This window comes from Rana temporaria, chromosome 3, assembly GCF_905171775.1.
Source record: "Rana temporaria chromosome 3, aRanTem1.1, whole genome shotgun sequence".
NCBI lineage: Eukaryota > Metazoa > Chordata > Amphibia > Anura > Ranidae > Rana > Rana temporaria.
This window is the reverse complement of record NC_053491.1, coordinates 375,974,657-375,988,740: the sequence shown is the minus strand read 5'-3', so window position 1 is coordinate 375,988,740 and position 14,084 is coordinate 375,974,657. Positions and strand designations below refer to the sequence as shown.

Sequence of the window (14,084 nt, the reverse complement as noted above, 5' to 3'; positions counted from 1 at the left end):
GACACACCCCCTGCCACACCCCCTTAAAGAAGAAATAACCCCCAAAAAAAGGTTAATTAAATCCACAAGGGCTTTTTTTTTTTTACCACAACTATTTCTTTATATTGGCTTTTTAAAATGTACAAATGCAGCTATTTAGAAATTGGATAAATGGTTTAGCACTGGGAAACACTTTTTGAAAGATAAAAACTGCATTTATATAGATCAGACCAAAATGAGGGACAAATGAGGAGGAAAGAGGGATAGAGGGACATTGCTCCAAATCAGGGACAGTCCCTTGAAATCAGGGACAGTTGGGAGCTATGCTTTTGTCAAGAATTTGTGGAGGCTGTAAATTAGGATCTTCATCACTTCTTTAGTATGCAGTGGGGGAGGTGGGAGGTGGTGATTAGCAGCTTTATGGTGGCCGCACAGATCTCCCTGGGGCTAGTAGTTCTCTTCCTGAGTGTATACAGTGGAGAGGGGAGGGGCCTCTGACCCGAGCATGTATCAGTCTAACTCTTCAGTGTACAAGTGAGTTGCTCTGCTTGCACTCTTGCTGATACATGCTAGGGTCAGAGGCCCCTCCCCTCTCCACTGTATACACTCGGGAAGAGAACTACTAGCCCCAGGGAGATCCACGTGGCCACAATAGAGCTGCCGATCGCCCCCTCCCACCTCCCCCCTGATGGGGGGTACGGATATGTGCTGGGGGTTAGGGGTGCACAGCGGAGACCAGCCAGGTACGTGGGGAAGCTCTGGAAGCGGGGGGGGGTTTCTCTTTGGTGACCCTGATGTAAGGGGGGCTCTCCGGGAATCCTGATATAATGGAGGCTCAGTTTCTGGGGACCCTGATGTAAGGGGGGCTCTCTGGGGACCCTGATATAAGGGGGGCTCTCTGGGGGCCCTAATGTAAGGGGGGGCTCTGAGGACCCTGATGTAATGAGGGGGGTCTAGGGACCCTGATGTAAGGGGGGCCCTCTGAGGACCACCCTGATATAAGGGGGCCCTCTGGGGACCCTGATGTAATGAGGGGGCTCTGGGGACCCTGATGTAAGAGGGAGGCTCTTTGGGGATCCTGATGTAAGGGGGAGGCTCTCTGGGGACCCTGATGTAAGGGGGAGAGCCTCTTTGGGGACTCTGATGTAAGGGGAGAGCCTCATTGGGGACCCTGATGTAATGAAGGGGGCTCTAGGGACCCTGATGCAAGGGGGCAGTTTTCTGGGGACCCTGATGTAAGGATGGGCTCTCTGTGGACCCTGATGTAAGGCAGGGGCTCTCTTGGCACCCTGATTTAATGAGGGGGGCTCTCTGGGGACCCTGATGTAATGAGGGGACTCTCTGGGGACCCTGATGTAAGTAGGGAGGCTCTCTGGGCCCTCTAATGTAAGGGGAGGCTCTCTGGGGACCTTGAGGTAAGGGGAGGCTCTATGGGCACCCTGATGTAATGAGGGGGGCTCTCTGGGTACTCTCTGGGTACTCTGATGTAAGGGGAGGCTCTCTGGGGACCCTAATGTAACGAGGGGGACTTTGCGGGCCCCAATTTAAGTGGGGGATCTCTGAGGACCCTGATGTAAGGGGGGGATCAGCACTCAGATATGTAATGATATTATATGCACCGGGGCCCTGAAAATTCTAGTTATGCCTCCGTCCTGAACAATTCTTTTGGCAGTTGTGGCTGCAATCTTTCCTGGTCTACCTGACCTTAGTTTGGTATAAAGAGATCCCCAAATTTTCCCTCTCTATAAGTGATTGAACAGTACTGACTGACATATTCAAGGCTTTGGATATCTTTATATATCCTTTTCCATCTTTATAAAGTTCTGTTACCTTGTTACGTGGGTCTTTTGACAGTTTTTTCTGCTCCCCATGGCTCAGTATCTAGCCTGCTCAGTGCATTAACGTGAGAGCTAACAAACTCAATGTTTTTTTTTTTACTAAAGGCAAATCCACTTGAAATTGCACTTGTAGTGCACTTAGAAGTGCTGTCGCTGTAGATCCGAGGGGGAAATGCAAGGAAAATAAAAAACAGCCCCCACTCTGATAGGTTTGTTTGTAATTACCTACTCAATTATCTAATCACGGCCATTATGGGTGTTCATTGCAGGTGGCGGCTCCTCCCCCGCCGGTGGGGTGTCACTTTTGAGGCTCCTTGAAGACCCTTTGGGTGGACTTCTCACCCTCGGGAATGCGGGGGCTTCCCATAGGTCCTTTCGGATTACCCAGCGGCTTCAAATATCCTTTATTCCATGTTTAGCGGTAAATATATTCCCTGTTAGAATCTATGTGATGTATACTGACATGTTCTTTCTATATTTATTATTTTTTATTAATTTTATTACTTTTGTGATATACCCTTTAAAAATAATTATCCCCCTGAAGAGACCTCAAATGGTCGAAACGCGTCGGGATCAACATTGTACAACAATATGGAATACTATATTATGTGTAATGATCATGTCTAATGTACCATGGAATGTGATATTTTACCACTATACTTGTTTTTATACATTGTAACTTATATATACTGTGACATCCAAGCATTTTTCTTTTAGTTAATAAATACTACTTTTATATAGCAACCAGTATTCTACTGCTTTGACAATGCTGCCTAAAAGCCCCACAAAAAACGGGGAAACCTTTCCATTATCTACTACTTCCGGGGCAAGCAGCTCAACCATCTCTGTAGCATGTGTCACTTTTCCTTTTCTTACAATAAAAAACAGCATTTAAGCTTGTACATGATTGGATGATAAAATCTTTAGAGCTTCCCCTCATTTCAGATCTACCTCTCAGATTTACAGCGACTGCACTTCCAAGTGCACTTTTAGTGCAATTTCAAGTGCACTTTGCATTTGTAGTTTGCATTTGCAGTACAAAGTGGATTGGCCTTTCGTAAAAAAAAAAACAAAACACTGTCTATTTATACACAGACACTAATTGCAATTTAAAAAGCCACAGATGTGGGAAATTAAACTTTAATTGATATTTTAACCTGTATTTGACACTGTGTGTGTCTGTACCATGGCCAAACATTCCAGGGTAGACGTTTGATCAGGGCCATTTGGGTGATGACTGTTATCAGTATGATTTTAAAAGGAGCCAAACAGTATGTGATAATAAATGGCTTCATATGATCACCCTCTCTAAATAAAAGCCTGTTTTTTTTTGCCACGATTGGTCAAATTTTCAATATCAATGCCAACATTTTACAATTTCTGCCAGGGTAAATAAAGTATATATATATATATATATATATATATATATATATATATATACACACACACATACATACACACACACATACAGTATCATCTGTGGATGTAGTTGTTTGCTTGGAATTCAGCTATAAAGAGCCAGGATTATGTGTCTTTATGTGCACTAAACAGTTCTGGATGGTCTTATTCACTACTACCAAACAGTTTCCATAAATTTTTTTCTTCATTTAAGCTTTGGAAATTAAAATATTTATCTGGTTGCTATAGGAACCCAGACACTGTCCTCTAAGGCCCCGTACACACGACCGAGTTTCTCGGCAGAATTCAGCCAGAAACTCGATCGGAGCCGTATTCTGCCGAGAAACCCGGTCGTCTGTACACTTTCGGCCGAGGAAACCGACGAGGATCTCGTCGGGCCAAATAGAGAACATGTTCTCTATTTCCTCGTTAGTCAATGAGGAAACTTGGCTCGCCGAGATCCTCGGCGGCTTCACAAGGAACTCGACGAGCAAAACGATGTGTTTTGCCCGTCGAGTTTCTCGGACGTGTGTACGGGGCCTAAGACACTTCTGAGATATCAGGAACATTGATCGTCACCTGTCTTCTCACCTTCATGGTGTCAATGCTTTTTGATGGAGTTCTGGTGATTTCCCTCTGTGACAAGGTTGTATACGGTATTTGGTCGGAAATGCTGACAGACTTATAGACCGAACCTGTTAGGAAAAAAAGAACAATCCTTAAACTGGTACATAGCCTGGAAACAGCCAAATATATTAGAGGTCAAATGAGCATACAGGTAGGATCTGATTATCAATCAACAGGGTTCCCACCTGACTGGTACTTTATTGGCCCTGGATGGGAAAAATTAGACTTGCTCCAAAGATTATTAGTATATAGGTCTTAAAGCCAGTATTTATTTCCAAGAAACTCGTAACCAAATCAAACAACCATTTTCTTCTCCATTCACTTCCTGTCTCAGAGAAACAACAAGTAGTGAGAGGAGATCTTTCCAAAGTGAAGGGATATCTCCTCTTAGGAACCTGTCACTGGTATAATCGTCCTTATTTGAAAATTTGCCTCCACCTCCTGTTCCTGCGACAAATTGAAACATTTTAGATTGGTCAACACGTTCTGTATTACAAAACCGTGTTTACCAGAGAAAAGGTAAACCTAGGCCAATAATGAGAGTAAGGCCTCGTACACACGACCGTTTTCCTCTGCAAAATCCATCAAGAAAAATGCTGGCAGAGCAATTTTGCAGGGAAAAACGGTCGTGTGTATCTCGATGAGAAAAAAAGAGAACATGTTCTCTTTTTTTTCGTTGGGAGTCTCAATTTCCTCGTCGTGTTTCTCGTCGGGCTGGTTTACGACGAGAAACACATTCGTGTGTATGCTTAGAAACGCGCGCATGCTAAGAATAAAGTATGAGACGGGAGCACACCTTTGGTAAAAGTAGTTTTCGTAATGGAGATAGCACATTCGTCACGCTGTAACAGACTGAAAATCGCGTTTCGTCTTTCACCAAACTTTTACTAACACGCAGTAACATGAGATTAGCAAAAGCAGCCCCAAGGGTGGCGCCAGTGGAATCAAACTTCCCCTTTATAGTGCCGTCGTACGTGTTGTACGTCACCGCGTTTGAGAACGACAAGATTTTGTCTTGACAGTGTGTATGCAAGGAAAGCTTGACAAGATTCTCGTCAAGCTTGATAAGAACCTCGTCGAGGAAAACAACGTTTCTTTAACGACGAGATTCTCAGTCGTGTGTACGAGGCCTAATTCTCTCAACTGGAAACATATAGTAAAAAAATGATAGGGGCAGACTGGGATGTGTACTCTGGTATGATTTTTTGTTATCTAACTATTTTTTTGTATGCAAAAGTCTATTTTTCCCACTTATGATGGTTTCAATAAAAATGTATTCCTTATTTTATCCCTTCCCTCCCCAAAATAATAATTTTGGCAAAAAAAAAACCTTTAAGAGATTGTAAAACAAACAAAAAAATAAACTCCATTATTTTGGTAACACTATTTAAGTCGACTTAAATACAACTAAAATTAAAACAATTGCCATAACTACAATACAACTAAAACTAAAACTAAAATGGCATTTTAATAAAAAAAACAATGACTTAAACTAAATCCAAATTTGACCTCAAAATTAACACTGCACTGCACTGCATCTACTAAGCTGCTGAAAAAAAAGAAGAAAAAGGCTATTATAATTTTTTTCTTAATATTTTTGTTGGTAATATATTCAGGTAATATGTGCAATGGCATTACAGCCAATAGAGTTTACATTTTTTTTTTTTATATTTTAAAGTTGCACTTCTGTTTGTCAAAAAGCAATATTTTTGTTTGTTTATAATATTATTTATTACAACGGCAAAATCTGTGTCTGTAGTGAATGTGCAAACCTTATTACCATAAATAATAACATGTTATTCGATTTTTAATCCAGGAGTATATAATAAATTTGGCAATTCTAATTCTATGCTTAAAGCGGGAGTTCAACCATTTTTTTTTTTTTCCCTTAGCTTCCTGCTCGTTCGGTCTAGGGGAATCGGCTATTTGTATTAAAATATGATCCGTACTTACCCGTTTTCGAGCTGCATCTTCTTCCGTCGCTTCCGGGTATGGGTCTTCGGGAGCGGGCGTTCCTTCTTGAGTGACAGTCTTCCGAGAGGCTTCCGACGGTCGCATCCATCCCGTCACTCGTAGCCGAAAGAAGCCGAACGTCGGTGCGGCTCTATACTGCGCCTGCGCACCGACGTTCGGCTTCTTTCGGAAAATCGTGACGCGATGGATGCGACCGTCGGAAGCCTCTCGGAAGACTGTCAATCAAGAAGGAACGCCCATTCCCGCAGCCCATACCCGGAAGCGACGGAGAGGATGCATCTTGTAAACAGGTAAGTAATGCTCATATTTTAAAACAAATAGCCGATTCCCCTAGTAAAAACGAGCATCCATCTAAGGCTAAAAAGTGCCCTCTAAGGGTGAACCACCGCTTTAAATAATGCCTTAAAATACAACTAAAACTAAAACAATTCAGATGACTAAAATACGACTAAAACTAAAATGCCATTTTAGTCAAAAGACTATGACTAAAACGAAATCTAAATTTGATGTCAAAATTAACACTGCCTGCATCTCCATCCAAAAGTTTTTAAATGTGAACGTGTAAAGCTGGCCATAGTCGGACTAAAATTTGGGGACCAGCTGAATTTTGATCCATGTGTGTCAATGTCTGACAGAAGCCAATCCAAAGCCAATTAGATAGACTTTTGTCAAACAGGCTTGTTGTAAACATTTTCTCGATCAGCCTTCAGCTGCTGATCAATTTATTTTGACAGCAGAGTCTCGCTATCAGAATACAATATCCCATCGGGGAGGATTCCTCCATCTGCCTTGCTTGTTTGAATGGAGTAATCCATCCATTTAGAACAATCACCCATCAAAGATTTTGTACCGTTCAATCCAGTACATGTGTCAAACACAAGGCCCACCGGCCGAATCCGACCCCCCACCAGGTCATTTTATGTGACCCTCACACCTCCCCTGTAGCTTTGGGACTCCTTAATCACCACTTCCACCTTGTCCCAGCAGTTGGCATAAAGAAGGACAGAACTCCTACAGATCCTGTGCCTCTCTGTGCAGCCGCAGCACCCCCTAATATCTGGCTCCTCTGGTCTTCGCATTCAGCTAACTCCAGCCCTCCTCTGGTCCTCCTCCATACCCTGCACTTTCTGCTTCCCAGCTCTGCCCCTAGCTTTCTCCCGGCAGCAACACAAGTTAAGGGAGGGGACTTTCAACATCTGATGTTAGGGAGGGTGGGGTACTCTGGACATCTGATGTTGAGGGTGGGGTACTCTGGACATCTGCTTATAATTATGAAAATAATACTATTCTATGTAGTTAAAAAGGAGGGTTGAAAATTGTACAATAGTCGTACACTTGAATATTTGCTTACCATTATTTTTCGAAAACGTCTACTTGTTATTACTTAAGAGTTGTAAAAGTTTTTTTTATCTTGATGCATTAAGATAACAAACCTTCTGTGTGTAGCAGCCACCCAAGCACCTCCTGAAACTTACCCTGAACCCCATCTCTCTCCAGCGATGTCCACGATTCCTTTGGCTGTCCGGGACTCTCCTCCTCATTGGCTGGGGTACAGCGGTGGCGCCATTGGCTCCCGCAGCTGTCAACGTCAGTTAGCCAATCAGGGGAGAGAGGGGGTGGGGCCGATGGCAGCTGCATGTATGAATGGACACATGGAGCTGCAGCTCGGTTCGGGTGCCCACATAGTAAGCTGCTGGGCTGTGGGGGCACTCGTCAGGAGGGAGGGGCCAGGAGCAGCAAAGAGGGACCCAAAAAGAAGAGGATTGGGGCTACTCTGTGCAAATCCCAACTGCACAGAGGAGGTAAGTGTGACATTTTTTTTAAAACGAGACTTTACAATCACTTTACTGTACGTTATTACTAAAACCAGTAATAACTCAATGCAGAGGCAATTATTTAATATGATAAATAGTGGATACATTTATATAGTCTTACAACTAGAACGGCCCTTTGAACATATTGTGCTGATAACATGCACTACTGCCAAGAAATAGACCTGCTTTGACCACTCCAAAAGTACATAAATGAACAGTTAAAGAGGAAGTATACCCTGATGGGTTTTACTTCCTCTTTATTTCCCTGCAAAGGTAAAGCATAATGGACTACTATGCATCTTATGTCCAGGGATGGACTGGCCATTGGGACTACAGGGAGTTTCCCGGTGGGCTGATGGCTCAGTGGGCCGGTTTCAGTGGCAGCGGACCGCCGCCCCCTCCGCTCCTCTCTCTCCCTTCCCGCAGCGCTCACCTCCTCTCCCTCCCCGCAGCACTCACCTGGGAGGACAAAGAAGCAGGGGGAGGAGCAGGGGTGACGACAGAGGAGCATGGGGGAGGGGACAGACGGCTGACTCAACAGCTATGGCCTGGGAGTTTCTCACTTCTGCCTAATCTTGTCCCATAAGGGGGGGCACCAAACTGATTCTTTGCCCCCCGGGTGAAATAATGTCTAGCTTCCCCACTGGTACTGCCTATAAGAGTACCAGTAGCAGCCATTCTACTCTAATAAAGTAGAACGGCTAGTGGCTAGTGAAGGGGGAGAGGGGGCTTGGGTGGCCGGGGGGGGAGTTGTCCGGCCGCCATGAGAGAGACCTGTCAAAGACCTGTCAAAGTGGGCCAGTCTGGATGAAGTCCAGGGCCAAATTTTTGTCCCAGTCCAGCCCTGCTTATGTCACTATGTCACTTACATGAAATCGAAGCCTGCGATGTCCCTGATGGCTGGAAGCGTCCATCTTCAGCCCTCTTCCTTCTGGGGCCGCAGACTCCGGCTCTGTGACTGGCTGGAGTTGCATGACATCAGGTGACATCACGCGCATAAGCGCGGGAGCCGCCAGTCACAGCATGACCCCAGCTAGAAACGGCACAGCGTGCCCTTTCTAAAGTGCACATGCGCCGAATACATAGGCGCATGCACCGAAGAAATGACCGTACAGGGAATTGGAAAGATATTTCCAGCACCTACAGGTAATCCTTAATCTAGGCCTACCTGTAGGTGAAAGTGGTTGTACAGAGTGTACAACCACTTTAATAGCAGTTGGAAAACTGAAACCAGGGACGCCTTGCTGTCCATAGCACGATGTCCTTGCATTTGTTGACATGCCTGATTTATACCTACAATTGCGAGTGCAACTTTACTTTTTGTTATTCTTTTAATAAAGGTTACTGCACTAGAAGCCGGTGCGCTCTTTTTTGTTTGTGTCTTTTCCCTTTTGAAGGCAACCATAATATTGATCTGGCCCATGATGAAACCTTTTCGACACCCCTACACTACGCAAACAAATGCGCTTTTTGAATTTTGGTTGCAGTTCTGCTTTCCATGTAAAAAAAGATAAGAGTGATGGGTACAGATTGTAAGTAAATGAGACAAATGTAAAATGTGACACAGACAACAGCGATTGCGGTTTCTTCAAAGCCTCCATGGCATATACACTATTATGTCCCCAAGCGATATACAGGTGCACGGACCCCGTACTGCAGCATTGCTGAAATTTCTGTGTACATTGCCTGTGAGCCGTGAAACTGTAAGATAATCCCTCTGACAATATTGACTTGGACATTGTTTAGTGAATAGGTTTTTACTTATCTCCCCTCCACCCCTCTTAGTAATCTTCTGTAATTTTTCTTGTGTAAACTCACCCAAAGCTCAGATTGCTTGAAGGACTTACAATAGACTTAAATTGTCAGAAAGCCACTTAACTACTTGCCACCAGCCGCCGCAGTTATACGGCGGAAGGTCGGCTCCCCTGCACGAGAGCCCGTAGCTATACGTCGGGCTCTCGAAGCGGCCCCCCGCTCGTCCCTGACTCCCGTGTGTGTGCCCGGCGGGTGCAATCGCCGCCGGGCACCCGCGATTGCTCGTTACAGAGCGAGGACCGGTGGCTGCGTGTGTAAACACACAGCTCCCGGTCCTGTCAGGGGAGAAATGCCTGACCGCCTGTTCATACAATGTATGAACAGCGATCAGTCATTTCCCCTAGTGAGGCCACCCCCCCCTACAGTTAGAACACATCCAGGGAACATACTTAACCCCTTCCCCGCCCCCTAGTGTTAACCCCTTCCCTGCCAGTGGCATTTTTATAGTAATCCAATGCATTTTTATAGCACTGATCGCTATAAAAATGCCAATGGTCCCAAAAATTTGTCAAAAGTGTCCGAAGTCTCCGCCATAATGTCGCAGTACCGAAAAAAAATCGCTGATCGCCGCCATTACTAGTAAAAAAAAATATTAATAAAAATGCCATAAAATGACCCCCTATTTTGTAAACGCTATAACTTTTGCGCAAACCAATCAATAAACGTTTATTGCGATTTTTTTTTAATGAAAAATATGTAGAAGAATTTGTATCGGCCTAAACTAAGGAAAAATGTGTTTTTTTTTATATTTTTGGGGGATATTTATTATAGCAAAAAGTAAAAAATATTCATTTTTTTCAAAATTGACGCTCTATTTTTGTTTATAGCGCAAAAACTAAAAACCGCAGGTGATCAAATACCACCAAAAGAAAGCTCTATTTGTGGGCAAAAAAGGACGCCAATTTTGTTTGGGAGCCACGTCGCACAACCGCGCAGTTGTCAGTTAAAGCGACGCAGTGCCGAATCGCAAAAAGTGCTCTGGTCTTTGACCAGCAATATGGTCCGGGGGTTAAGTGGTTAAAAGCAAAGGTGACATTTTTAACTTGTGAAATATAAGGGAGGAATACAGTGAGATTGATGTAGTTGCTTTATATAGTATTATACTATTACTGTAAGGCCGTTGTATAACCTTCTGTTGATATAAAACAACACACATACCCCTGCTCTCACCCAATATTGGGGAGTCATTAGTCCAAATTATCCACATGGTCTCAGAAGTAGCCTTTTCCCCCTCTCTATGTATGTGCATGCAGGGCATGGTCTTGGATCTTGCCCCCACAGTGACCGAAATTACATTATTAGTACTTCTCCTATATTCCGCCAGGAAGGCCATCACTCTCACATGGAACAAGCTCACTCCTCCAACGGTCAGGTATTTGAAGAAGAAGCGAATCAATACCATTCTGCCTTTGTATAAAGACACCTACTACAATTGGGGTGCCCCAAAAAATGTGACAAAGTATGGTCGAAATGGCTTCAGAACGATTCCACAGTACTAGTGTTGGATACTACTAGCTACTGTAAGTGATAACCTTTTATGTTCATACTACTTAGAGCGTGGAAGGGGAGTGGTTGAGGCCTTTGCCTGTCGTTGACCAGGGGCAGTTTTTCTGGTGTTTTCATTCTTGAGGTTATAGTGAGAGCCGCACACACATGGGTATTGTAGTTTGTTTTTATATAAATCACTGTTTCTTTTGTACCCAGTCGAAAAATTGTCTGCTTTGGTATTGGAGAACTGCAGTAGTCGAAGCGAGAAATGACCATGGAGTAAATTAGAAGAATGACACTTTGTGGTGTCATCGTTGGTTAAGAAGGGGGCGTATCTTGGAGATGTTGCGGAAATGGAGGAGGCAAGCTATAGACAGTGATAGCATGTGGGGCCAAAAGGATAGTTAAGAGTCCAGGATTACACCTAGGAACTTGGCATGGGGGGAAGTGATGATAGTTAAGCCATTTTTCTGACCCCTGGGGCACCAACTGGCATCAATAACGGGGCACCATTCCACCTACTGACACCAACAATGGGCCACTATTTCTTCCATTAAAACCAATGATGGGGCACTGATTCTGGGGCATTTTCTACTCCCAATGGCCACAGTCTGCCCCACCTAAAGGCTGAAGGACAGTAAACTTCCCCTTTGCTTGGGAAGTTTGAAGACCCCTGCTCTGCAATATCTACAAATAATCTTTCTTTCTGGGCTTGGCATCTGAAAAATTGTTTTATGAACCCATCTAACTGTATCATCTTTAGAATTCTGCTCTCTACATCCAGTTGACACAGAGCACTTAAGTTGGCACCATGGGCGTCCGCTGAACTTTTTCCAGGGGGGGGGGGCATCATTTTACGGTCACCTATGCTCCGCTTCTTTGACAATGTCATGAAGGGGAGGGGCTTAGTCATTATCCCATAAAGCGCAGACATGTGCCCATGATATGCAGCCTCACTGTGCTGATCAAATGTACAATACAGAGGGTGTACAGTATGTGTATATTGAAGGGGTGGATGGTATTGGTATATAGAGGAAGGAAGGTGGGTATATACAGCTCTATATACAGGACAGATGATGTATATCTGCAGTCAGTGATGATGGAGGAATACAGGGAGGAAGATGGGTGTATATAGCCAGGGCCGTCTTTACCGCAGGGCAAATGGGGCAGGTGCCCTGGGCCCAGTCACTGTTGGGGGCCCAAAGCAACCCCCTTTTTTTTAGGGGTTCGGAGGCCCCCAGGGGCCCGGTGGTCCCCAGGGCCCCAGATGGCAACCCCCCTTCTTTTATTTATTTTTAAATAATTTTTTTTTTTTTTTAATATATTTGAATTTTTTATTAAAGGGACAATTTTTTTTAGGGATCCCCAGGGGCCCGAAGGCCCCCAGGGCCCCAGATGGCAACCCCCCTTATTTTATTTATTTTTAAATAAAAAAAATATTTTTTTTAATATATTTTTATTTTATTTTTTATTAAAGGGCCAATTTTTTTTTTTTAGAGGTCTGGGGGTCCCCAGGGGCCCGTAGTTCCCCAGGGCCCTGGATGACAACCCCCCTTTTTTTTATAAAAAAAAATATTTTTTTATATATTTCATATATATATATATATATATATATATATATATATATATATATATATATATATATATATATATATATATATAATATAATATAAATATTATTATTATTATTAGTAAAGGACCCAGAGGTCCCCAGGGCCCCGGATGGCAACCCCCCTTTTTTTTATAACAACATTTGTTTTTTATATTATTTTATTTCTTTTTTTATATATATATATATATATATATATATATATTAAAGGGCTCAGAGGTCCCCAGGGCCCCATGTGGCAAACACCCTTTATTTTTTTTATAAATGTTTATTTTTTATTTTTTTTATTAAAGGGCCCAGAGGTCCCCAGGGCCCTGGATGGCAACCCCCTTTTTTTTTATAAATGTTTCTTTTTTATATATATTTTTTATTAAAGGGCCCAGAGGTCCCGGATGGCAACCCCCTTTTTTTTGTAATTTATTTTTATTAAAAAAAATATTAAAGGGCCCAGAGGTCCCCAGGGCCCCAGATGGCAACCCCCTTTTTAAAATATATTTTTTATATATATTTTTTATTTCTTTTTTTTCTTTTTATTAAAGGGCCCAGAGGTCCCCAGGGCCCCGGATGGCTACACCCCTTTTTTTATATATATTTTTCTTTATTTCTTTCTTTATTTCTTTTTTTGTAAAGGGCCCCCCGCTTCTAAATTTGCGGCAGCCCCCCCCTGTTTCTCAATTTCAGGCGGCAGCACCCCCCCATCCCGGTTCTCTGCTCCAGGGGGGCCATGCCTGAAGCTGTGTAAGTGGCCCCATAATTCCTGATGGCGGCCCTGCCGCCCGTTAAGCCCCTGTGCTGCCCACAAATCAGGCTGAAAATCATCAGCGGCACGCAGCCAGTGACAGTACTGCTTCCCTTCCCAGTGTTTTAAAATGTACAGCACCCCTGGCTTCCCTTTAGACGTGCACTTCTCCCTTCCTGCCACTGGGTGCTGCTTGTATATAAAAGTGAATTAGAATGTGATTTTATAACATCCCCAGTTTGCTCTTCCCGAGGCTGACTTCTTCATGTCCTGCTCCTCAAGGTATGTCACTGTTTGCTAATCTATATTGTAAATAGAAGTTTTCTGTAGAGTGTGCCCAAAGTCTTTATAATATTTGATGATTCACTGCAGGTCTGGTCAGTGTTTTAAAAAGTTCCTCTATTTTACACATGGCATGGCATGGGGGTCACAGCACCGTCTGTCCATTCTGCTTTAGCACCATGGGACCCCATGCCATGCCATTTGTAAAATAGAGGAACTCTTTAAATCACAGACCAGACCTGCAGTCCAGGCTGAGTAAGGCCTCAGAGCACATGGCATTACTGTCTGTATTTAACTGCTTGATGGGCTTATTTTGGGCCTGGCTGGTTCACATGTATGTGTTTTGGAGGCCCACATTTGCGCAGGCACAGCAGCCCATTCATTTGAATGGGCCGCCATGCCTGCGTTTCCTGCAAAGAAAAGCGCATGCCTCATGTAATAGGCTGCGCACACGGCACGCCTATGCCCATCAAGCACTGAAATACAGCACTGTCTGTCCATTCTGCTGTCTGCTGTGACTT

At 43.8% G+C, this 14,084-nt stretch overlaps 1 protein-coding gene across 3 annotated transcripts in view; it reads right to left on the bottom strand.

The window, feature by feature from the left end:
• PKP2 (plakophilin 2) overlaps nucleotides 1–14,084 on the bottom strand; it is a 143,599-nt gene that overhangs the window by 65,276 nt on the left and 64,239 nt on the right. For all 3 annotated transcript variants that reach the window (XM_040345580.1, XM_040345579.1, XM_040345581.1), the window contains exon 2: nucleotides 3,807–3,910. In XM_040345580.1, the coding sequence (XP_040201514.1) occupies nucleotides 3,807–3,910 (104 nt within the window). The remainder of the gene's footprint in view (nucleotides 1–3,806; nucleotides 3,911–14,084) is intronic.